This window comes from Anarhichas minor, unplaced genomic scaffold (assembly GCF_050575085.1).
Source record: "Anarhichas minor isolate MPS153535 unplaced genomic scaffold, ASM5057508v1 ptg000100l, whole genome shotgun sequence".
Lineage (NCBI taxonomy): Eukaryota > Metazoa > Chordata > Actinopteri > Perciformes > Anarhichadidae > Anarhichas > Anarhichas minor.
This window is the reverse complement of record NW_027466546.1, coordinates 312,614-337,565: the sequence shown is the minus strand read 5'-3', so window position 1 is coordinate 337,565 and position 24,952 is coordinate 312,614. Positions and strand designations below refer to the sequence as shown.

The 24,952-nt window shown below is 41.4% G+C and overlaps 2 protein-coding genes across 5 annotated transcripts; one reads left to right on the top strand and one right to left on the bottom strand.

Moving 5' to 3' along the window:
• Positions 1 to 612: 612 nt before the first annotated feature.
• Positions 613 to 14,928, top strand: LOC142939529 (calpain-2 catalytic subunit-like). The gene is made up of 21 exons (XM_076082706.1): positions 613 to 849; positions 7,050 to 7,119; positions 7,671 to 7,792; positions 8,465 to 8,598; positions 9,161 to 9,329; positions 10,028 to 10,111; positions 10,388 to 10,473; positions 11,228 to 11,302; positions 11,389 to 11,549; positions 11,789 to 11,958; positions 12,792 to 12,803; positions 12,926 to 13,137; positions 13,224 to 13,260; positions 13,338 to 13,403; positions 13,505 to 13,562; positions 13,816 to 13,880; positions 14,064 to 14,132; positions 14,246 to 14,324; positions 14,406 to 14,522; positions 14,599 to 14,657; positions 14,905 to 14,928. Exons 1-21 carry the CDS (start codon positions 613 to 615, stop codon positions 14,926 to 14,928), a joined length of 2,106 nt encoding a protein of 701 aa, XP_075938821.1.
• A 440-nt stretch (positions 14,929 to 15,368) lies between these two features.
• On the bottom strand, positions 15,369 to 23,514 carry aars2 (alanyl-tRNA synthetase 2, mitochondrial (putative)). 4 transcript variants are annotated; one of them, XM_076082648.1, is made up of 21 exons: positions 23,207 to 23,514; positions 22,077 to 22,265; positions 21,751 to 21,896; positions 21,459 to 21,650; positions 21,110 to 21,281; positions 20,815 to 20,960; positions 20,620 to 20,728; positions 20,497 to 20,535; positions 20,173 to 20,418; positions 19,745 to 19,883; positions 19,495 to 19,664; positions 19,296 to 19,409; positions 18,965 to 19,105; positions 18,061 to 18,198; positions 17,877 to 17,977; positions 16,980 to 17,088; positions 16,543 to 16,668; positions 16,315 to 16,425; positions 16,075 to 16,158; positions 15,861 to 15,974; positions 15,369 to 15,778 (listed from the first exon to the last, which is right to left on the bottom strand). In XM_076082648.1, exons 1-21 carry the CDS (start codon positions 23,432 to 23,434, stop codon positions 15,611 to 15,613), a joined length of 2,982 nt encoding a protein of 993 aa, XP_075938763.1. In that variant the 5' UTR covers positions 23,435 to 23,514; the 3' UTR covers positions 15,369 to 15,610. The 4 variants fall into 4 exon arrangements, with proteins under 4 accessions (XP_075938763.1, XP_075938764.1, XP_075938766.1 ...); XM_076082649.1 differs by having other exon boundaries at positions 21,119 to 21,281; XM_076082651.1 differs by having other exon boundaries at positions 21,128 to 21,281.
• Positions 23,515 to 24,952: the final 1,438 nt, after the last annotated feature.

The following is a 24,952-nucleotide window of genomic DNA, read 5'->3' as shown; positions in this document are numbered from 1 at the left end:
GATAAATGCAGAATTCTGTATTAAAATATATATTTAATTATGTTTAATTAAATACTTAAAGTAAAAATAAAATTAATTTGTGACGTTCTGTCACTAACTTCGGTTCTGATTGGGTGTTATGAATAAAATGGACTTGAAATACGGTCATGTTTGTTGTTTTTATTAGATAGATGGAGAGATAGATAGATTGATGGATACTTTATTCATCCCCCAAGGGGAAATTTGTTCGCCACAGCAGCTAAAATATATTTAAGCAATCAAAATAACAGAGTAAAAAATATAAAATATTAATATAAAATATAAAATATTACTTTGTGTCCCTACAGTTAAAAAACATGTTGAATATCATTTCTATCTAATATTAGATCCCTGCAGATGTCTTTAAAAGGGAGGGATTACATGCTGACAAAAATAAGTGTTTTATTGTGAAGGTACTCACCGGAAGTCTCACCTGTTATTCCGTCCTCTTGACTGTGAGGAACAACAGAAGAGGGAAACTCCCTTCCTGACGTCACTCACCTGCAGCCTCAACACTTTCCACACTCCCGTCACAAACTTTCCAGAACCACAAAGACTCTCCACACCAGGACCAGGACCTAGACATCCAGCACTATGTCGGGCATCGCAACCACCCTGCAGCACCGCCGGGACAAGGACCAAGGCATCGGCTCCTGCAGCCAGGCGGTGAAGTACCTCAACCAGGACTTCGAGGCTCTGAAGGAGCGCTGCCTGGAGAGCGGCCGTCTGTTCCAGGACGAGAGCTTCCCGCCGCTGGCCTCCTCTCTGGGCTTCAAGGAGCTGGGCCCGGGCTCTTCCAAGACCCGAGGGGTGTCCTGGGAGAGACCGACGGTCAGTGAGAATTAAAGTCTTTATTCTGATGGAGGTCGGTGCAGAGCCACTAAACCAATGTCATGCTGTGACGCCAAGCTTCAGTTCAAAAGAGACACATTAAAGCTGAGCCTAAACTTTAGATAAACTGAGCACAAAACTACTTTAAATACTCTTTAAAATAATGAACTCCATTAAGTAAATAAGTCAAAGCTACTTTATGGTTCCAGGATCAACACACCTTCATCAGGTCAAACTGATGGAGGATCAAAGCCTCCAGCTCCTCAGAACTTTATCAATAATCATCTTATCTGTGCTTTGAAGAGTCTGCTTTCTAATATCTTCTATCTGAGCATTTAATGTTGATTTAACGTGTGTTTGTTCACCGAATACAAGAAGCAGCGCTGCTGTTTGTAAAATGTTGATCTTTTATCTCTATATCTTTGATCTATTTCGGAATAAGTGAGGAGGAATAACGAGTGTTTAGTGAATGGAGTCTGCTGTGAGGTTAGTTCAGCTTCCTGTAAAATGAAGCTGCAGAACCTGTTCAGCCGGTTCCGCTCTGAGCTCACTGCAGATCAGTTAACAGGTGAGGCTGCAGGTGTGAAGAGATCTGAAAACACCAGATTATAGATTATAGATCATAGATTATAAATCATAGATCATAGATTATAACGATAGATTCTACTTGAATGTTTTCTCAGTCCGTGTTATTTGATCAGTGTGTTCTGAAGCCAACACCCAGCTGCACCTTCACAATGGGAGCTGTGGTTAAACACCCACTGTTTGGCCGTTTGGGTGGAGCTGCTTCATAAAAAAAATACTAAGATTTCTGATCACCGAGGTTTCACAGAATCGTTTTATAATATATTCATTTAATTTTGGGAATTAAATTCACTTTATTTAAGTAAATCTTGGAAATGAAGATGATCAGAGATCAGATGCAATGAGATTTCAGTTTGACTTCTAAAGTCTGAGTGGAGACGGTCTGTAACCTTATCCATAAATCATAATTCAATTACTCGATCGTGTTCATAAATCAATAACTTACACGATCGTGTTCATAAATCAATAACTTACACGATCGTGTTCATAAATCAATAACTTACACGATCGTGTTCATAAATCAATAACTTACACGATCATGTTCATCAATCATAAATCAATAACTTATATGATCGTGTTCATAAATCAATAACTTATAGGATCGTGTTCATAAATCATAAATCAATAACTTATATGATCGTGATCATAAATCAATAACTTACACGATCGTGTTCATAAATCATGAATCAATAACTTATATGATCGTGTTCATGAATCAATAACTTACACGATCGTGTTCATAAATCAATAACTTACACGATCATGTTCATAACTCAATAACTTACACAATCATGTTCATAAATCATAAATCAATAACTTATATGATCGTGATCATAAATCAATAACTTACACGATCATGTTCATAAATCATAAATCAATAACTTATATGATCGTGTTCATAAATCAACAACTTACACGATCATGTTCATAAATCAATAACTTATTTGATCGTGATCATAAATCAATAACTTACATGATCGTGTTCATAAATCATGAATCAATACCTTATATGATCGTGTTCATAAATCAATAACTTATATGTTCAACTTATGTGTTCATCAATCATAAATCAACTTATATGATTGTGTTCATAAATCATGAATCAATAACTTCCATGATCGTGTTCATAAATCATAAATCAATAACTTATATGATCGTGTTCACAAATCATAAATCAATAACTTATATGATTGTGATCATAAATCAATAACTTACACGATCGTGTTCATAAATCATAAATCAATAACTTATATGATCGTGATCATAAATCAATAACTTATATGATCGTGTTCATGAATCATAAATCAATAACATATGATCGTGTTCATAAATCATAAATCAATAACTTATATGATCGTGTTCATAAATCATAAATCAATAACTTATATGATCGTGTTCATGAATCATAAATCAATAACTTATATGATCGTGTTCATGAATCATAAATCAATAACTTATATGATCGTCTTCATAAATCATAAATCAATAACTTATATGATTGTGATCATAAATCAATAACTTACACGATCGTGTTCATAAATCATAAATCAATAACTTATATGATCGTGATCATAAATCAATAACTTACATGATCGTGATCATAAATCATAAATCAATAACTTATATGATCGTGTTCATGAATCATAAATCAATAACTTATATGATCGTGTTCATGAATCATAAATCAATAACTTATATGATCGTCTTCATAAATCATAAATCAATAACTTATATGATTGTGATCATAAATCAATAACTTACACGATCGTGTTCATAAATCATAAATCAATAACTTATATGATCGTGATCATAAATCAATAACTTACATGATCGTGATCATAAATCATGAATCAATAACTTATATGATCGTGTTCATAAATCAATAACTTATATGATCGTGTTCATAAATCAATAACTTACATGATCGTGTTCATAAATCATAAATCAATAACTTATATGATCGTGTTCATAAATCATAAATCAATAACTTATATGATTGTGATCATAAATCAATAACTTATATGATCGTGTTCATAAATCAATAACTTACATGATCGTGTTCATACATCATAAATCAATAACTTATATGATCGTGTTCATAAATCAATAACTTACATGATCGTGTTCATACATCATAAATCAATAACTTATATGATCGTGTTCATAAATCAATAACTTACATGATCGTGTTCATAAATCATAAATCATGAATCAATAACTTACATGATCGTGTTCATCAATCATAAATCAATAACTTATAGGATCATGTTTATAAATCAATAACTTATATGATCGTGTTCATAAATCATGAATCAATAACTTATATGATCTTGTTCATAAATCAATAACTTATATGATCGTGTTCATAAATCATAAATCAATAACTTACATGATCGTGTTCATAAATCATGAATCAATAACTTATATGATCGTGATCATAAATCAATAACTTACATGATCGTGTTCATAAATCATGAATCAATAACTTATATGATCGTGATCATAAATCAATAACTTACACGATCGTGTTCATAAATCATGAATCAATAACTTATATGATTGTGATCATAAATCAATAACTTACACGATCGTGTTCATAAATCAATAACTTATATGATCGTGTTCATAAATCATGAATCAATAACTTATATGATCGTGTTCATAAATCAATACCTTATATGATCGTGTTCATAAATCAATAACTCATATGATCGTGATCATAAATCAATAACTTATATGATCGTGTTCATAAATCAATAACTCATATGATCGTGATCATAAATCAATAACTGACATGATCGTGTTCATGAATCATAAATCAATAACTTATATGATCGTGTTCATAAATCATAAATCAATAACTTATATGATCGTGTTCATAAATCATAAATCAATAACTTATATGATCGTGATCATAAATCAATAACTTATATGATCGTGTTCATAAATCAATAACTTACATGATCGTGTTCATACATCATAAATCAATAACTTATATGATCGTGTTCATAAATCAATAACTTATATGATCGTGATCATAAATCATGAATCAATAACTTATATGATCGTGTTCATAAATCAATAACTTACATGATCGTGTTCATAAATCATAAATCAATAACTTACACGATCGTTTTCATAAATCATGAATCAATAACTTACATGATCGTGTTCATCAATCATAAATCAATAACTTATATGATCGTGTTCATAAATCAATAACTTATAGGATCGTGTTCATAAATCAATAACTTATACGATCGTGTTCATAAATCATAAATCAATAACTTATATGATCTTGTTCATAAATCAATAACTTATATGATCTTGTTCATAAATCAATAACTTATATGATCGTGTTCATAAATCATAAATCAATAACTTACATGATCGTGTTCATAAATCATAAATCAATAACTTACATGATCGTGTTCATAAATCAATAACTTATATGATCGTGTTCATAAATCATAAATCAATAACTTATATGATCGTGTTCATAAATCAATAACTTATATGATCGTGATCATAAATCATGAATCAATAACTTATATGATCATGTTCATAAATCATAAATCAATAACTTATATGATTGTGATCATAAATCAATAACTTACACGATCGTGTTCATAAATCATAAATCAATAACTTATATGATCGTGTTCATAAATCATGAATCAATAACTTATATGATCGTGTTCATAAATCAATACCTTATATGATCGTGTTCATAAATCAATAACTCATATGATCATGATCATAAATCAATAACATATGATCGTGTTCATACATCATAAATCAATAACTTATATGATCGTGTTCATAAATCAATAACTTACATGATCGTGTTCATAAATCATAAATCATGAATCAATAACTTACATGATCGTGTTCATCAATCATAAATCAATAACTTATAGGATCATGTTTATAAATCAATAACTTATATGATCGTGTTCATAAATCATAAATCAATAACTTATATGATCTTGTTCATAAATCAATAACTTATATGATCGTGTTCATAAATCATAAATCAATAACTTACATGATCGTGTTCATAAATCATGAATCAATAACTTATATGATCGTGATCATAAATCAATAACTTACATGATCGTGTTCATAAATCATGAATCAATAACTTATATGATCGTGATCATAAATCAATAACTTACACGATCGTGTTCATAAATCATGAATCAATAACTTATATGATTGTGATCATAAATCAATAACTTACACGATCGTGTTCATAAATCAATAACTTATATGATCGTGTTCATAAATCATGAATCAATAACTTATATGATCGTGTTCATAAATCAATACCTTATATGATCGTGTTCATAAATCAATAACTCATATGATCGTGATCATAAATCAATAACTTATATGATCGTGTTCATAAATCAATAACTCATATGATCGTGATCATAAATCAATAACTGACATGATCGTGTTCATGAATCATAAATCAATAACTTATATGATCGTGTTCATAAATCATAAATCAATAACTTATATGATCGTGTTCATAAATCATAAATCAATAACTTATATGATCGTGATCATAAATCAATAACTTATATGATCGTGTTCATAAATCAATAACTTACATGATCGTGTTCATACATCATAAATCAATAACTTATATGATCGTGTTCATAAATCAATAACTTATATGATCGTGATCATAAATCATGAATCAATAACTTATATGATCGTGTTCATAAATCAATAACTTACATGATCGTGTTCATAAATCATAAATCAATAACTTACACGATCGTTTTCATAAATCATGAATCAATAACTTACATGATCGTGTTCATCAATCATAAATCAATAACTTATATGATCGTGTTCATAAATCAATAACTTATAGGATCGTGTTCATAAATCAATAACTTATACGATCGTGTTCATAAATCATAAATCAATAACTTATATGATCTTGTTCATAAATCAATAACTTATATGATCTTGTTCATAAATCAATAACTTATATGATCGTGTTCATAAATCATAAATCAATAACTTACATGATCGTGTTCATAAATCATAAATCAATAACTTACATGATCGTGTTCATAAATCAATAACTTATATGATCGTGTTCATAAATCATAAATCAATAACTTATATGATCGTGTTCATAAATCAATAACTTATATGATCGTGATCATAAATCATGAATCAATAACTTATATGATCATGTTCATAAATCATAAATCAATAACTTATATGATTGTGATCATAAATCAATAACTTACACGATCGTGTTCATAAATCATAAATCAATAACTTATATGATCGTGTTCATAAATCATGAATCAATAACTTATATGATCGTGTTCATAAATCAATACCTTATATGATCGTGTTCATAAATCAATAACTCATATGATCATGATCATAAATCAATAACATATGATCGTGTTCATAAATCATAAATCAATAACTTATATGATCGTGTTCATAAATCATGAATCAATAACTTATATGATCGTGTTCATAAATCAATACCTTATATGATCGTGTTCATAAATCATAAATCAATAACTCATATGATCATGATCATAAATCAATAACTTGTTGTCTTTCATGTGCAGGAGTTGACCTCTGACCCCGAGTTCATCCTCTCTGGAGCCTCGAGAACGGACATCTGTCAAGGAGCTCTGGGTGAGAACAAAGACACGAAGGGGACTGCTTAGTTTTAGTCCAGACTGTTCATGAAGGAGACTGTGAGGTGTTTTAGTTTGTCTAGACTGTTGATGAAGGAGACTGTGAGGTGCTTTAGTTTTAGTCCAGACTGTTGATGAAGGAGACTGTGAGGTGTTTTAGTTTTAGTCCAGACTGTTGATGAAGGAGACTGTGAGGTGCTTTAGTTTTAGTCCAGACTGTTGATGAAGGAGACTGTGAGGTGTTTTAGTTTTAGTCTAGACTGTTGATGAAGGAGACTGTGAGGTGTTTTAGTTTTAGTCTAGAATGTAGATGAAGGAGACTGTGAGGTGTTTTAGTTTTAGTTTTTATGTGTGTGTGTGTGTGTGTGTCGAGGCGTGTCATCAGAGACAGTAAACAAAGCAGGTGGGCGGCGGCTGACTGACGGTGATGTCATCGCAGTAGTTTCTATAGCAACAAAGGGAAACGCCTGACAGGCAATCCAGGAAATCACAGAGCAGCAGAGGCCTTGACTAAGCCCCGCCCCTTCCTCCTTCCTGTCTGTCATCCAGGTGACTGCTGGCTGCTCGCTGCCATCGCCTCTCTGACTCTGAACGAAGAAGTTCTGGCTCAAGTCGTTCCTCATGGACAAAACTTCAGGAGAGGAGAGTACGCAGGCATCTTCCATTTCCAGGTACAAATACACAGAGTACTCGTAATGTTTAGGAAGGTATACAAATACAGAGTACTAGTAGTATTTAAGAAGGTACACAAATACACAGAGTACTAGTGATGTTTAAGAAGGTACACAAATACAGAGTCTCATGTCTCTCATGTCTCTCATGTCCATCATCTCATCATGGCCGTCACGTCCATCATGTCTCATGGCCGTCATGTCCATCATGTCTCATGTCTCTCATGTCCATCATGTCATCATGTCCATCATGTCTCTCATGTCCATCATGTCAATCATGTCCATCATATCTCATGTCCATCATGTCCATCATGTCTCCTGTCCATCATGTCCATTATGTCTCCTGTCCATCATGTCTATCACGTCCCATGTCTATCACGTCCATCATGTCCACTATGTCTCCTGTCCATCATGTCCATCATGTCTCATGTCCCTCATGTCTCATGTCCATCACGTCCATCATGTCTCATGTCTATCATGTCCATCATGTCTCATGTCTATCATGTCCATGTCTCATGTCTATCACGTCCATCATGTCTCATGTCCATCATGTGTCATGTGCATCATGTCTCATGTCCATCATGTGTCATGTGTCATGTCTCATGTCCATCATGTCTCATTGTCCATCATGTCCATCATGTCTCATTGTCCCTTCTGTCTGTCCCATCTCAGTTCTGGCAGTTTGGTGAGTGGGTGGACGTTGTGATTGACGACCGTCTGCCGGTCAAAGACGGAGAGCTGATGTTCGTCCACTCGGCTGAAGGGAGAGAGTTCTGGAGCGCTCTGCTGGAGAAGGCCTATGCCAAGTAAGACCTGAACCTGTCTCGCGTCCCTCAGCTGTCTCGCGTCCCTCAGCTGTCTCGCGTCCGCCAGCTGCCTCGCGTTCGCCAGCTGCCTCGCATCCACTTTTTATTGGAACCAAGAGGCCGATGATAAACCAGGAAAAACAGAACCGGACCAAAAGTACTCTTAATTACTTTTGTTCATGTAGTGTATCTATGACCTCATCCCCTCATGTCCGGGTCTGTCCCGTCATTGTCCCAGTGTGTCCTCCCAGTAACAGCCCAGTAAGCTGAGATCAGCTGGGATCAGTGGAGGCGTACAGGTGATAATAGACGGCGTGTTTGTGTCTTCAGGTTTTTGTTCCTACACGTCGCTGCATTCTTCACATTTGTTCATCCAGCGGGGAGACACACACACACACACACACACACACACACACACACACAGTGTGCATACTATACACAAAGTGTGTATAGTGTGTAGTATACACACTCCATTTCATGTCGTCAAAGACTGAACACCTACTTTGTGGCCTCACGTGTCCAGTTAGTCTTCAGGTGTTAATGACATGTGACGTCGCTGCAGGTTGAACGGCTGTTACGAGGCTCTGTCTGGAGGATCCACCACTGAGGGGTTTGAGGATTTCACCGGAGGAATCGCTGAGGTCCACGACCTAAATACACCTGATCCACATCTGTTCCACATCATCCAGAAAGCTCAGCACCGTGGTTCACTGATGGGCTGCTCCATTGACGTAAGCTCTGAGAACACCGAGGGGAACCACAGGGGTACTGCATGGGTACCACAGGGGAACCACAGGGGTACAACATGGGGAACCACAGGGGTACCACATGGGGACAACATGGGGTACCACATGGGGACAACATGGGGTACAACATGGGTACCACAGGGGAACCACATGGGAACCACATGGGTACTACAGGGGTACCACATGGGTACAACATGGGTACAACATGGGTACCACAGGGGAATCACATGGGTACCACAGGGGTACCACAGGGGAACCACATGGGTACTACAGAGATACCAGATGGGTACCACAGGGGGAACCACAGGGGTACCACATGGGGACAACATGGGGAACCACATGGGTACAACATGGGTACTACAGGTGAACCACATGGGTACTACAGGGGAACCACATGGGTACCACAGGGGTACAACATGGGTACCACAGAGGTACTGCAGGGGTACTACAGGGGAACCACATGGGTACCACAGGAGTACTGTAATGAACCCACATTAATTCATCATCAGTACATCACAGCCCATGTAGGAGCCTTAGACGTGGTGCTGTTAGATATTAATTTATCTTTTATCTCATTTATCTCTGAATTTATTTGTTTATTTCTTTGAAAATAAAATCATAACTGATACAGAGGTTAAACATTTGTATTTAAGTTAATAAGCAGTTTTTAATTTTTGTTTCAGATCACCAGCTCATCCGACTCCGAGGCAGTTACCTCTCAGAAGCTGGTGAAAGGCCACGCCTACTCTGTGACAGGTGCAGCTCAGGTGAGAGGACCCGCCCCCTGAACACCTGAAACATAATTTTATATAAACGTGAAAGCCTCACCACAACATTAAACTACATTTCCTCAGAGACAGTAGGAGCGGCTAACTGGAACCTTTGTGTCCTAAAAGGCAGATCTTTGTTTCCCTCAAACACCTGTCTCACCTGAATAGAGGCGGGGCTTCAGTTCTTTATTGGTGAATTTTAAAGTGATGGAGTTGCTGATCGTCCTATCAGATGTAACTCTGTGGTTTTGTGCTGCATGTGATTGGCTGCAGGTGGAGTACCGCGGCAACATGGAGAAGCTGATCCGGATCAGGAACCCCTGGGGTCAGGTGGAGTGGACCGGAGCCTGGAGCGATAAGTGAGTATGATGTTGACGTAAGTGGAGGAATAGTTAAAGAGAAACATACTGCAGGAGGTGAAGTTTGTTCTCTTGTTCATAACTCAGTGAAACATGAAACACATGTTGGTATTATTCAAAGACCATCATCTCTGATCCACAATAAACCTCCATAAAGAATCTCTATCCTGTGACATCTGTACATCCATGGAGCTGATCTCAGATCTGTCCACTATGTGAACTGATATCAGACTTTGAGAACTCTGTTGTAGACCTACAACTACAACTGTTGTAGAACTACATCTAGAATCACACTACTGTAGTATGACTGTGTGGGTGAGTCCTTTTAATGGTACTATAAGGACACCAGTATTACACTAGTACTACACAAGTACTACATGTTTACTACATGAGTACTACAGGAGTACTACAGGAGTACTACATATTTACTACCCGAGTACTACAGGAGTACTACAGGAGTACTACATGAGCAGTACTAAGAGCTTCAGGGTGTTTCCAGCAGCAGCTAAACAAACCGGTGGCTCCTGTACTAACGTGACTGATTGGACTGAGTTACCTGAGCAGGTGTCATGTTCACACCTGGAGCTCCTGTCAGCTTGTTTCTGTCACCTGGCACCTCCCTGCTGTCTACGTCAGCCGGGTGGAGTCTGTGAAGTGGTTACTGTGCACTCAGTGATCCGGAGGGTCAAATGTTTAGTTTCTTGTTGACGTGATATTTCAGACTCTTATTCTGAAACTGTTTCCTGTCTGACAGCTCGGCTCAGTGGCGTCAGATCAGTGACGAGGACCGAGAGCGTCTGAGCCATCGCTCAGAGGACGGAGAGTTCTGGTAAAACTCACTTTTTTATCTCCAAACTACCTGAACTCATCATCAGGTGGCTATGGGAAGTGAAAACCCTCTGCTCTGTCTTCCAGGATGTCTTTCAATGACTTCCTGCGACATTACTCCCGGCTGGAGATCTGCAACCTGACGCCCGACGCCCTGAGCGATGACTCCGTCTCCAAGTGGTCTCTGTCCAAGTTCGACGGCAGCTGGAGGAGAGGATCCACTGCCGGAGGCTGCAGGAACTTTCCGAGTGAGTGATCCTGTCAGACCAGAGAGGATGGTTTAGTGCTCCCCATAGTCATAGCTGTTTTTATCTCCATGGTTTTTGTTTTTAAACCGCAGACACGTTCTGGACGAACCCTCAGTTTGAGATCCGTCTTATGAACTTCATTCAAACTAACAAACTAAATAAAACTCACTTCATTCAAACTAACAAACTAAATAAAACTCACTTCATTCAAACTCTACGGTTTTGTTTTTAAACCGCAGACACGTTCTGGACGAACCCTCAGTTTGTGATCCGTCTGGACGAGGAGGACGACGACCCGGACGACGGAGAGAACGGCTGCAGCTTCGTGGTTGGTCTGATCCAGAAGAACCGCAGACGCATGAGGAAAATGGGAGAAGACATGCACACGGTGGGATTCGCCATCTACGAGGTGAGACCGGTTGTGGGGGTTTTGGGTCTCTGGAGGTCGAACCATTTATGAAGGAGGTTCTCAAAATCTGCCTTTCAGATTCTTGAGATTTTACCTTCAAAGAGGTTGGTTGAACCAGTTCAGACTGAGACGAGTAGTGCTGCAGGAAACTGGACTAATCCTGTTCTCAGTTCAGCTGGTCTAGGATCATCTGGACTAGGATCAGTCGTCCTAGGATCAGTCGGACTAGGATCAGCTGGTCTAGGATCATCTGGTCTAGGATCATCTGGACTAGGATCAGCTGGGCTAGGATCAGTCGGTCTAGGATCAGTCGGTCTAGGATCAGTCGGCCTAGGATCAGCTGGTCTAGGATCAGTCGGCCTAGGATCAGTCGGCCTAGGATCAGCTGGTCTAGGATCAGCCGGACTAGGATCAGTTGGACTAGGATCAGTTGGACTAGGATCAGTCGGACTAGGATCAGTCGAACTAGGATCAGTCGGTCTAGGATCAGTCGGTCTAGGATCAGTCGGACTAGGATCAGCTGGTCTAGGATAAGCCGGACTAGGATCAGCCGGTCTAGGATCAGTCGGTCTAGGAGACGATGTTTGTGTTTTCCAAACGCTCAGAGGAAACAGGAAGTGGATCTCTGGGCTGATTCACCATCACTAGACTCTCATTCAGTCGTAGAATAGTGGTCTCAGGGAGGCGGTGGTCTAGACCCCGGTTTAGGGTTCTATGTTGAAGTAGAAGGATCCTCTTTGGTCCACGTGATAGACCTCCATGTTTCATAACCTGCTGACGAACAAAGTGAACCGAATCTGAAGGTTTAACTCTCCTCTTTTCTTCTGTTCCAGGTTCCTGAAGAGGTACGAAGACCATCGGTGTCTCACTTCCTGTCTGCTCAGCGTTTGTTGCTCCACATTTTGATAGTTTATCTGAGACGCATTCAGTCTGATGTTGTCCTCCTTTGTTGTGTCTCCTCCGTCAGAACCGCGGTCAGAGGAACGTCCACCTGAACAGGAACTTCTTCCTGCGTAACGCCTCGGCCGCTCGCTCCGAAACCTTCATCAACCTGCGAGAAGTCTGCAGCCGCTTCTGTCTGCCACCGGGAGAATATCTGATCCTACCGTCCACCTTCGAGGCGCAAAAGAACGGAGACTTCTGTGTCCGTGTCTTCTCCGAGAAACAGGCTGAGTTCCAGTAAGTCTTCACTGAACTTTAACTTGTTAAATCATCGTAAAACTAGACACAACTGTCCTCTAAAGCTGATATCTTTGTCCCTGCAGAGAGCTGGACGACCCCATCGAGTCCAGAGTGGAAAAGGTGAGACTTGACTTCAGAACTTTGACTGATTAACTTCTTCCTGGTTGGAGAAATAACCGATGAACTCTCGTTTTTAGATCGACATCGATGAAGACGATGTAGACGATCGGTTCAGAGGTCTGTTTGGACAGCTGGCAGGAGGGGTGAGCTGCTCATGTAGTACATTTACTATATTTATTGTATACGTATGTATACTTTTATATAAAATACCTCATTTCTAACTAATGGAGCTTCTGTGCCGCAGGACTGTGAGATCTCGACCTTCGAGCTGCAGAAGATCCTCAACAAAGTGGTGACCAAACGTGAGACACAAAGGTTTTACCTTCAGGTTCAGGTTTATCTTCAGGTGTGAACAGGTTCAGGTTTATCTTCAGGTGTGAACGGGTTGAGGTTCATCTTCAGGTGTGAACGGGTTCGGGTTTATCTTCAGGTGTGAACGGGTTGAGGTTCATCTTTAGGTGTGAACGGGTTCAGGTTCATCTTCAGGTGTGAACGGGTTCGGGTTCATCTTCAGGTGTGAACGGGTTCAGGTGTTGACCTGTTTGTCTCTGACAGGTTCGGACATCGAGACCAACGGCTTCAGCATCTCAACGTGTCGTAATATGATCAACATGCTGGACGTATCCTTCTAGCACGAATACGGTTTAGTTTATAGTTCAGGTAAGAACTGGTTTAGTCTGCAGTAACCAGAGACAAGTCCTCCACGTCACAGAGAAGCTGCCGCAGTGGCTGATGGGTAAAATATTACAGGTATGTGAGCAAGTGTAAACATCATGTGTCATGTTCCTGAACTGTTGCTGCAGAAAGACGGCAGCGGTAAACTGGGTCTGGTGGAGTTCAAAGTGCTGTGGACCAAAATCGAGAACTACCTGGTGAGTCTTAGATCCAGAACCTGTTTTTTCTGGTTCCATGTGAACCAGGTTACATTGTAGATCCACCAGGACACCATGAACCAGATCTTTAATAAAGTCTCTGCTGTTATCAGAAAATTTACCGTGAGAAGGACGTGGACAATTCAGGGACGATGAGCTCCACTGAGATGAGGACGGCTGTGGAGGAAGCTGGTAAAATACTTTAACATAATACGGTATTCCAACGCAATTAAACCTCTTAGTGATGTATTCACCTCTGTGACCTCGTTCCAGGTTTCAGTCTGAACAACACGCTCCATCAGGTCCTGGTGGCTCGTTACAGTGACCAGGATCTAACCGTCGACTTCGACAACTTTGTGAGCTGTTTGGTTCGTCTGGAGACCATGTTTGGTGAGTTCCTTTACAGTCCTCTTAGGACTCCATGATGATGATGATGATGATGATGATGAATGTTTCCTCTCCACAGACACGTTCACCACGCTGGACAAAGATAACTCAGGAACTATTGAGTTCACCATGATGGAGGTAAGAAGCTTCACTCCTTCACACGTTGAACACTCCTGGAGGCCGTGGGGCATGAAGTTTAAAAATTGTTCCATGGTAGAACCCATTTAATGTGAATGTAAAGTCTAAAGGTGTTCCACGGTAGAACCCGTTGAACACGAATGTAAAGTCTAAAGGTGTTCCACGGTAGAACCCGTTTAACGCGAATATAAAGTTTAAAGTTGTTCCACGGTAGAACCCGTTTAACATGAATGTGGTTCTTCTGCAGTGGCTGAACGCGTCTCTGCTCTGAGGAACCTGGACTAACCTGATCCGGATCACAGCAGAACTATTGTCTTTGTGGGGAATGTTGAATAGTGATCATGAGGGATGTTAGTGATGTTCCACCTTATTGATCATCTATCAATTTATGTAATCAATGGTTTATTACATACTATAATGTAGCTATGAGTGTTTATTAATGTTCTGTATAACTTGACAGTTTATATTATAGATCATTATCTGTTTATACGGCAGACAAATAAACACTAACAACTACATTATAGACCGTTATAAACCTGTTATTAGATGAATGCTGTGTTCTGGTTGGTTTAGCAGACTGTTTGTATTTCATCAATGAGTCATTTATTTTGTTTGATAGCAAAGATGCTTCACACCTGATGCCTTAATAATATCTGTAAACCTTGTTATAGAACAGTTATTAATGCCTTAACAATAAAGACAGTAAATAGGTGAATGAGTGAGCAGTGATTTATAAAATATCAGTTATAAATAATACACCTTCACACCTGTCCCGGGCGGGGCCTCACAGTCACCTGTGCCTTTAGTACGATAGCAGCACAAACTACATGTTAACAAAGCTAACCATTAGCATGCTAACAGTTCATGAAAGCCCTTCAGTGACTGACAGCAGCAAAGGGAAGCCCTGCCCCTCCCAAGCTGTGCCCTGTGATGTCATCTCTCACTTTGTGACATCATCGTTGTGTTTCCTGGCGAGCAAACTCCTCCGCCCACCTCAGAGCCTCTGTGATGTCACCACTGCTTCCCGTTCCCTTGGCAACCAGCACAGAGCCCCCGGCGGCCCCCCCGAGGTGACGACACACCGCCGCCGCCCAATCAGACGCCGACAGGGCCGCCGAGTCCTGAGGGAGAGAACAGCCAATGAGACTCTTCAAGTGAAGCCCCGCCCCCCTGTGATGTCAGTGACAGGTGTGTCTTCGTTACCTTAGGGACCTGACAGGCACACAGAACCTTCCCAGAATGCTTTTGGTGAGCGAGTAGCATCACATGACTGCGAGGAGCCGCAGCGCTCAGCTGATTCACCGTCTTCATCAGAATCTGACAGGAGACGACAGACGTGACCACAGACAGGTGTGACCACAGGTAGACGTGACCACAGACAGGTGTGGGAGTTATTGATCAGGTTGATTGATCTTACCGACAGAGAGTCCGTCTCCACAGAATCCACCTGCAGGTTCTTCCAGCCGTTCTTTTCCAGCAGAGCCTGAGCTTTTACCGCAGCCTGTGCAAAGCATGATGGGAAAACAGTCAGAGGAAGGACACAGACACACCTGAGGGTCCGTCACGTCAAACACTTTGTATTATATGCTCAGGTGAGACTCAGGCATGTCTCATATGTCAAAGCTGAGTTTGAGGAGTGTCTCAGGTGTGTCTTCACCTCTCTAGTCTCCAGTTTCCTGACGGTAGTGTTACTGGTCCTCTGCAGAGCTCGGAGTCGACTCTGCAGATCTCTGCATTGCCACTGAGGGATGGGGGTGTTATCTACAGCCTGACAGACACAACACAGGGCCAAGCAAGACCAGTCACTGAACAGGAACACAGGACACGCTTTATCATCTCAGAGGCCGCAGTGCATCATGGGTAATGGGTAATCATGGGTACCTACATCAGAGAGGACCCCGACCTCCTTGGCGAGACGCTGGGCAGCATCTAGGCCGGAGGGGGCGGAGCCTGTCAGTCTGGCTGACAGAGAGTCCACATCCTGAGACAACATGTGACCCTCCTCACGAGCCTGAAGGCAACAACATGAACATCAGACAAACTGAAATAAATCAACACATATGATCAGAGAAAATAATGTATAAAACCAGACCATTATAACAGATTTATGGAAGATTGGTGTAACACAAGAGTGGATAATAACAGAATCTGATCTATTAACAATAACCATGTAATAAAGAGATACACTTTTAAATTGTTTATTAACACTAAAGATGTAAAAACATGCAGCTGTTTGTGCTAAGCTAGGCTAACCAGGCTACTGGCCGTCTCTCAGTGGCGGACAGACGGGTGAATCACGTGTGTGTGATGTTCGTCACTGACCTGTTTGGCCTCCCGTCCCGTCACAGCGATGATGCGACTGATTCCTTTCACCATCTGTCTCTCAGACACGATCAGCAGATCCTCGATGGCGCCGGTCTGCAGCAGGTGACTGAACACACACATGGTTACATGTTTAACACGTTAAACACACGTCACGACCCGGCTCGTGAGGCATTACAAAAACGGGAGACACACGGGTTTTTAAACGGAAAGGGGTACATTTATTACTCAACAAATGAAAACATGATGCTGCAGGAGCAGAGGAGTTTTCAGACTGCGGCAGGCAGGTCCTAAATACCCCTGGGAGACTGGCGAAGTGCTCCCAATTGTCCGCCTACAAGGGACCTGCAAGACAACAGGCCCTGCTTAAAGCAAGAGGCCGTCACACACGTTTAAAACGTTTAGTTTAACACGTTTAGTTTAACACGTTTAGTTTAACACGTTTAAAACGTTTAGTTTAACACGTTTAAAACGTTTTGTTTAACACGTTTTGTAGTGCGTACCCAGTTAATACTATGTAGTGCGTACCCAGTAAATACTATGTAGTGCGTACCCAGTTACTACTATGTAGTGCGTACCCAGTTAATACTATGTAGTGCGTACCCAGTAAATACTATGTAGTGCGTACCCAGTTACTACTATGTAGTGCGTACCCAGTTAATACTATGTAGTGCGTACCCAGTAAATACTATGTAGTGCGTACCCAGTTAATACTACATGCAGCAGTAAGTACTTCGTGCAGTATGAACTAGAAGAAGAAAAACTTTGCGGTTTGTAACTCAGTTCGTGTCTCAACCTGCTGGACATCTTTCTGTTAAATGTGTTGCTAAGAAACAGCACCGTGTTCATGGAACAGGTGGACAGGTAAACGGGTGGACAGGTGTGTTTCAGTCTTACGTCCCACAGCAGAGCTCAACAGACGTCTCTCTGTCCGTCTCATCATCCAGTTCAGAGACCGCTACAGACACAGACACCACCCGAACAGGGTCCGGATACACCTGCAGACAGACAGGTAGACAGAGAGACAGTCAGTCCACCTGTAGACAGTCAGGCAGTGAGACAGGCAGTGAGATAGGCTCACCTCGTCCACTGTCCTCAGTCCCTTGATCCTCCTGGCCTCCTGCAGAGGAAGCTCCTGGCTGTGGACGATGTGATTGGCTGAGATGATGTCATGAACACACCTGTCTACCTGCTGCAGCTGAGAAACGTCCAGAGAACTCTGAGGACGAAGAATAAATACACACTGTATGTATTTACCTGAATATATACAGGTGAATGTAAACAGATTATATATATATATATAATTATATATATATATATATATATATATATATATATATATATATATATATATATATATATATATATATATATATATATATATATATATATATATATATATATATATATATATATATATATATATATATATATATATATATATATAATTATATATATATATATAATTATATATATATATATATATATATATATAATTATATATATATATATATATATAATTATATATATATATATATAATTATATATATATATATATATAATTATATATATATAATTATATATATATATATATATATATATATAATTATATAATTATATATATATATATATATATAATTATATATATATATATAGTTAGATTATATATATATATATAATTATATATATATATATATATATATATATATAGTTAGAGTATATATATATATATATATATATATATATATATATATATATATATATATATATATATATATATATATATATATATATATATATATATATATATATATATATATATATACTCTAACTATATATATATACTCTAACTATATATATATACTCTAACTATATATATATAACTATATATATATATAACTATATATATAACTATATATATATATATATATATATATATATATATATATATATATATATATATAGTTAGAGTTTAGCTGTCTGACCTTGACACTGAAGTCGAAGCGAAGCCTCTCAGCTGACACATGAGATCCTCTCTGATGAACCCAACGACCCAAAACTGTCCTCAGAGCAAAGTTCAGGATGTGAGTCGCCGTGTGATTCACCATACAGGACAATCTGTGGACCTGTGGACACGGGACAGACAAGAGGACAATCTGTGGACCTGTGACAGCGACAGAGACAGAGAGAGACAGAGACAGAGAGACAGACAGACAGACAGAGACAGACAGAGAGAGACAGACAAGAGTGTCCGTCTTTATGCAGACGACATCATCTGATACTGTTGTGCTGATTCTGGACCACAGTCTTATTTACCTGGTCCAGGTGTAGCTGGACCTGGTCTCCGGTCTTCAGGTTGTCAGCAGCAGTCACCTGATGGACCACGTACCCCCCTGCCAGGATCACGGCCTCCACCGGGTACAGGACGTCCTGACAGACAGAAAACACACAACTAGAGTCAGACCTCACCTGGACACACAGCAGGTAATCTTTCCCATGATGCATTACAGCTGACCTGCGATCCGTCTCGGGTGAAGTAGCCCCGGTCTTGTGACTGCCCCCCTTGCTCAGAGTAGAAGCAGGTCTGATCCAGAACGACTCCACAACGCTGACCCTCAGTGACCTCTGACACCAGAGTCTGACCGTCATACAGACCCACGACGGTTGCACTGCATGCTGGGAACACTGGGAGGAGGAGAACAGGTAATCTTTACCTGTCTGAACAGGTGAGACACGAGTTCAGCAGAAAGAGAAACAAGTCGTACCGTATCGGTCCTTGTCCAGTCTGTACTGGTATTTGAGACCGTCGTCAGTGGGAGGGACACCGAGACGCTGCAGGTCTGCCAGGCTGAGGACGTCCAACATCAACCGAGACTGATCACCTGACTGAAGACCGGACGACACCTGAGAGAGACAGACAGACGTCACCTGAGAGAGACAGACAGGCAGACGTCACCTGAGAGAGACAGACGGTCACCTTAGAGAGACAGACAGGCAGACGTCACCTGAGAGAGACAGACAGACAGACTGCACCTTAGAGAGACAGACAGACAGACTGCACCTTAGAGAGACAGACGGACAGACTGCACCTTAGAGAGACAGACGGACAGACTGCACCTTAGAGAGACAGACGGACGGTCACCTTAGAGAGACAGAGAGAGAGAGACAGACGGTTCAGAGTATGAGACCTCACCTTCTGGTTCTCTGCCACCAGTCGGTCCAGCTCCTCGCGGTCCACCTGGACCCCCCTCTCCTCCAACACCAGGTCCACCAGGTCCAGAGGAAAACCCAGGTCCCTGTGCAGAGACCAGGCCACCGAGGCTGGGAAGAAGTCTCCATGTTTGTAGTCCTTTCTGAGGAGCGTCCGGTGGATCAGCCTGCTGCCCTGCTGCAGAGACGACAGGAAGTGAGCCTCGTTCTCGTTGATGACGTCCTGGATCTGAAAGAAACAACAGCTGCTGATGACCACTTCCTGTTCTGGAAGATCTCCAGATGTTCCAGATGTTTTTCTACTCACCCTGTCTGCCTCCCTGTGCAGCTCTGGATACACGTCACCCTGCACACAGGAGATGAAGATGACTTCCACAACTCTTATATGTTTGGTTGGGGGGTCAGATGCATTATGGGTAATGGATCTCACCAGGCTGTGCGTGACGGTAGGAACCAGGCTGGCCAGCGCTCCCTGAGGAGCCTGAAGGACCTCGACGCAGAACCGAACCGCCCGCCGCAGAACCCTCCTCAACACCAACCTGAGACCCGAGTAATAAATAAAAGGAATAAACCGATAACCGAACAAACAAACCGTGTCCTGACAGCCGATCGGTCGGTGACTCACTCTGCTCCCGACATGCCCGGATGAATTCCGTCGGCGATGCAGACCGACAGAGTGCGGACGTGGTCGGCCACCACTCGGTACGCCGTGTCCACCTTCATCTGGTCCGCCGAGCCCGTCCGCCCACCGTACGGCCTCACCTTCGACCTCTGGGGACGGACACATCACCATGACAACAGGAAGCTGTCAATCACACCACACTACACCAGGTAGTAACTCGGCAACCGGTGTTAGGGTGTACCGGTGTACTGGTGTTATGGTGTACCTGGTGTTATGTGTACCTGGTGTTATGGTGTACCTGGTGTACCTGGTGTACCTGGTGTACCTGGTGGATGGCGTGCAGCAGTGGAGTGAACAGGTCCGTGTCGTAGTTTGATCTTTTACCCTGCAGGACGCTCACCAGTCTCTCTAGTCCCATCCCAGTATCCACACTGAACCGGGGAAGCTGCTGCAGACTGTGGTCCACCTCCCTGACACACAGGAACACAACCCGTTATACTGGGAGGAGACCAGTACAACCAGCAGACTGTGGTCCACCTCCCTGACACACAGGAACACAACCCGTTGTACTGGGAGGAGACCAGTACAACCAGCAGACTGGTTCAGTGCTAATGGTTGACAGTGTTCTGGACTGGTTTTGTATGAACCTGTTGTACTGCATGAAGACCAGGTTCCAGATCTCCACCACTTCAGGACTGTTGGCGTTGACGAGTGCCGCGGCGTTCCGCCCCCCCACGTGGTCGTAGTGGATCTCGGTGCAGGGACCACATGGACCAGAGTCCCCCATCTCCCAGAAGTTCTCCTTCAGGCCGAACGGCAGGAGGCGACCCGGAGGAACCCTGAGGACGAGATCTGTGGTGATTCTCATAGAAAACTCTTCCTGCAGTGAACCAATCAGGTCACAGCATCAGCCGTCGTCTACGTTACCGTGAGACCTACCCGATCTCCAGCCAGATGAGTCGAGTCTCCTCGTCAGCAGGTAAACCAGACGCAGCGTCTCCAGCAAAGTACGACACGTACAGTCTGTCTGCAGGTATCCCATAATGCATTGTGAGGAGGCTCCACGCCATAGAGCACGCCTCCTCCTGTAGGAGACGAGAGGACAAGTGAGGATACACAGAGCTGCTCCTGCTCCTCTCCTTCTTCCTCCCTCCTCCTCTCTCTCCTGTCTCCTTCCTCCCCTCTCCTGTCTCCTTCCTCTTCTCTCCTCCTCTCTCCTCCCTCCTCCCTCCTCCTCTCTCTCCTCCCTCCTCCCTCCTCCTCACCTTAAAGTAGTCTCCAAAGGACCAGTTCCCGAGCATCTCAAAGAATGTGTGATGATAAACGTCTCGTCCGACGTCGTCGAGGTCGTTGTGTTTCCCTCCGGCTCGAACGCACTTCTGAGTGTTGACGACTCTTTGATACGAAGACATCTCACTACGAGGGTCAGCGGTACCCAGGAAGACGGGTTTAAACTAGGACCAGAGACAACATGAAGACGGGTTTAAACTAGAACCAGAGACCACATGAAGACGGGTTTAAACTAGAACCAGAGACCACATGAAGACGGGTTTAAACTAGAACCAGAGACCACATGAAGACGGGTTTAAACTAGAACCAGAGACCACATGAAGACGGGTTTAAACTAGAACCAGAGACCACATGAAGACGGGTTTAAACTAGAACCAGAGACCACATGAAGACGGGTTTAAACTAGAACCAGAGACAACATGAAGACGGGTTTAAACTAGAACCAGAGACCACATGAAGACGGGTTTAAACTAGAACCAGAGACCACAGGAAGACGGGTTTAAACTAGAACCAGAGACAACATGAAGACGGGTTTAAACTAGAACCAGAGACCACATGAAGACGGGTTTAAACTAGAACCAGAGACCACAGGAAGACGGGTTTAAACTAGGACCAGAGACCACAGGAAGACCCTTTTAATTCTGCATAATCTATAATAACACGTAACATCGTTGATTGTAATAACTTTAATAATTACATTCATTCATTCTCTGTGTTTTTACTCATTATTATAATTAAATACAAGTACACGTGAAGTACAAGTACACGTAAAGTACAAGTACACGTAAAGTACAAGTACACGTGAAGTACAAGTACAGGTGAAGTATAAGCACACGTGAAGCACACGTGAAGTACACGCACACGTGAAGTACAAGTACACGTGAAGTACAAGTACACGTGAAGTACAAGTACACGTGAAGTGCAGTACTTACGATGCTAACAGTATAAACGACACAATACTACAAAATAAAAGTAAGCTAACGTTAAATATGACCTGATGTCACGAGCATTGACTGGACACGCTCTTATTTTGAAATCGTAAGCTAACAGCAGCTCAGCTTGTTGTGGTTAGACCGGGACGGACCGGGACCGGGTCTTGACTGACCTGGTTCATGCCGGCGTTGACGAACAGCAGGCTGGGGTCTCCTCTGGGCCGGACTGGAGAGGATGGGACCAGCTGGTGTCCGTGCTGGTCCCGGAAGAAGTCCAGGAAGGTGCTGCGGACCAGAGCAGCGGGCATCTCTGGAGGAGGAGAGCCGCTGAAGGAGCGACATGAGCGGGCAGAGAGGAGGAGAGGAGACCCGCTGAACCTCCGGAGGACCAGCCTGAACATCAGGACCTCCAAGAGTCTCAAACACGAACCAGAACCATAGTGACCCTCACAGGGTACGACAGGCTGTCATGCTGCGCATGCGCACTTCTTCTTCTTCTTCTTCTGATTTTATAGTGGTTGGCTTCCATCTTATTGGTGCTTTACCGCCACCTTCAGGTCGGAGTGTGGATCAGACAATAGACTTATAATATTTACCCCAATAAACAAAACAAAACAAACTAAATAATTATAATTACATTTAAAAAATAATATTTTTTAATTAAAAAAAATAATAATATATATTTATTTCCACGCGGGACTCCGGCTTGCGTGGACTGCCTGATGCTGGAAAATTATGTTTGCAAATCGTGCACCGCTTCCTGTATCCGCTGTGTGGCGCTACAGAACACACGCAAAGATGCATTATGTTGCTCCATATCAAGTGCAAACCACATCGTGTAAAAGTCATGTAAATCGGAGGCTGTTTGTCAGAAAACGCAGATTTCCTTTGGCCAGCAGGGGGCACTATGAGTATTAGTGGACATTAGCTTGTAGACATCCTCAGGCCATGAGTGTTATCAAGCATGGGAAGTTTGGGACCGTTTGGAACAAGTCCAGCTGAGTTACATCAGCTTTTTTATGGGGAATCACGTAAAGTAGCCGCCCGCTACGGCTAAACCATTCCGTCAAACGTAAAGCTTTTGATAACTTTTAATCACAAAAGTCTTTAGATTCTACTGACAACATTTGAAGTGGATCTGATGAAGTCCCTATGAGTTCGTTAAAGTATACCGACTACAAATGGGCAAAAATCTATCAAAAAATTACACAAAAATCAAAATGGCCGACGTCCGGTACAGTTCAGACAGTGGCGGGCCGTGCATGTTATACCTGGGCCTGCACTCGTAAAAATGAAGCTCAACACCTACAAATACTCTGAGTGCAGATACATGAATACCCGCATGACGGGATGCGGCGGCATTAACGAACAATGCATATAATCAAAATCAATTCAGCTAAAACACGCATTCCACTACACACTGAAGAGCATATTATTCATATCAGAGGGAACAATATTAACCGTATCATGAAAACGACACCATAGACAAATGAACAGAGTAGTAACTCTCCTATCACTCCCTCCAGGAAATACACGACTCCATAGTTCTTGTTACTGACGGATTTATTCGTCTGTCAACACCGAGAGGGAAAATGAGTCCACTTGAAAACACATGAACCTTCAAAGATGATCACTTAAACACTTAAACTTAACTTAAACACTTTAACTTTAAATTTAATGGAGTATATAGACCGCTGCCGCTTTGCGCGTCTTCTTGTTGCTGTGCACCGGCTAAATTTGTCCCCAGCACAACATAGGACGTAACAATAGTTCCTATCACATATAAAACCCAAAGAAAATCCATATTCATAAAAACAAGTTGTTAAAATAATAATATATAAACAAACATATTAAAGCTACTGCAGATGTAAAAACAAATTTAACTTACCAGAGCTGCTATTCACTATTTAAAGACAAAG

Excerpts from the sequence above, each read along its gene's own strand:
- LOC142939529 (XM_076082706.1), top strand. The coding sequence starts at position 613 with ATGTCGGGCATCGCAACCACCCTGCAGCACCGCCGGGACAAGGACCAA. Across the intron at positions 7,120-7,670 it reads CATCTGTCAAGGAGCTCTGG|GTGACTGCTGGCTGCTCGCT; the intron begins GTGAGAACAAAG and ends TCTGTCATCCAG. Across the intron at positions 10,474-11,227 it reads ACCGGAGCCTGGAGCGATAA|CTCGGCTCAGTGGCGTCAGA; the intron begins GTGAGTATGATG and ends CCTGTCTGACAG.
- aars2 (XM_076082648.1), bottom strand. The coding sequence starts at position 23,434 with ATGTTCAGGCTGGTCCTCCGGAGGTTCAGCGGGTCTCCTCTCCTCCTC. Across the intron at positions 20,419-20,496 it reads TGCACAGGGAGGCAGACAGG|ATCCAGGACGTCATCAACGA; the intron begins GTGAGTAGAAAA and ends TGTTTCTTTCAG. Across the intron at positions 17,089-17,876 it reads GTTGAGCTCTGCTGTGGGAC|TCACCTGCTGCAGACCGGCG; the intron begins GTAAGACTGAAA and ends GTGTGTGTTCAG.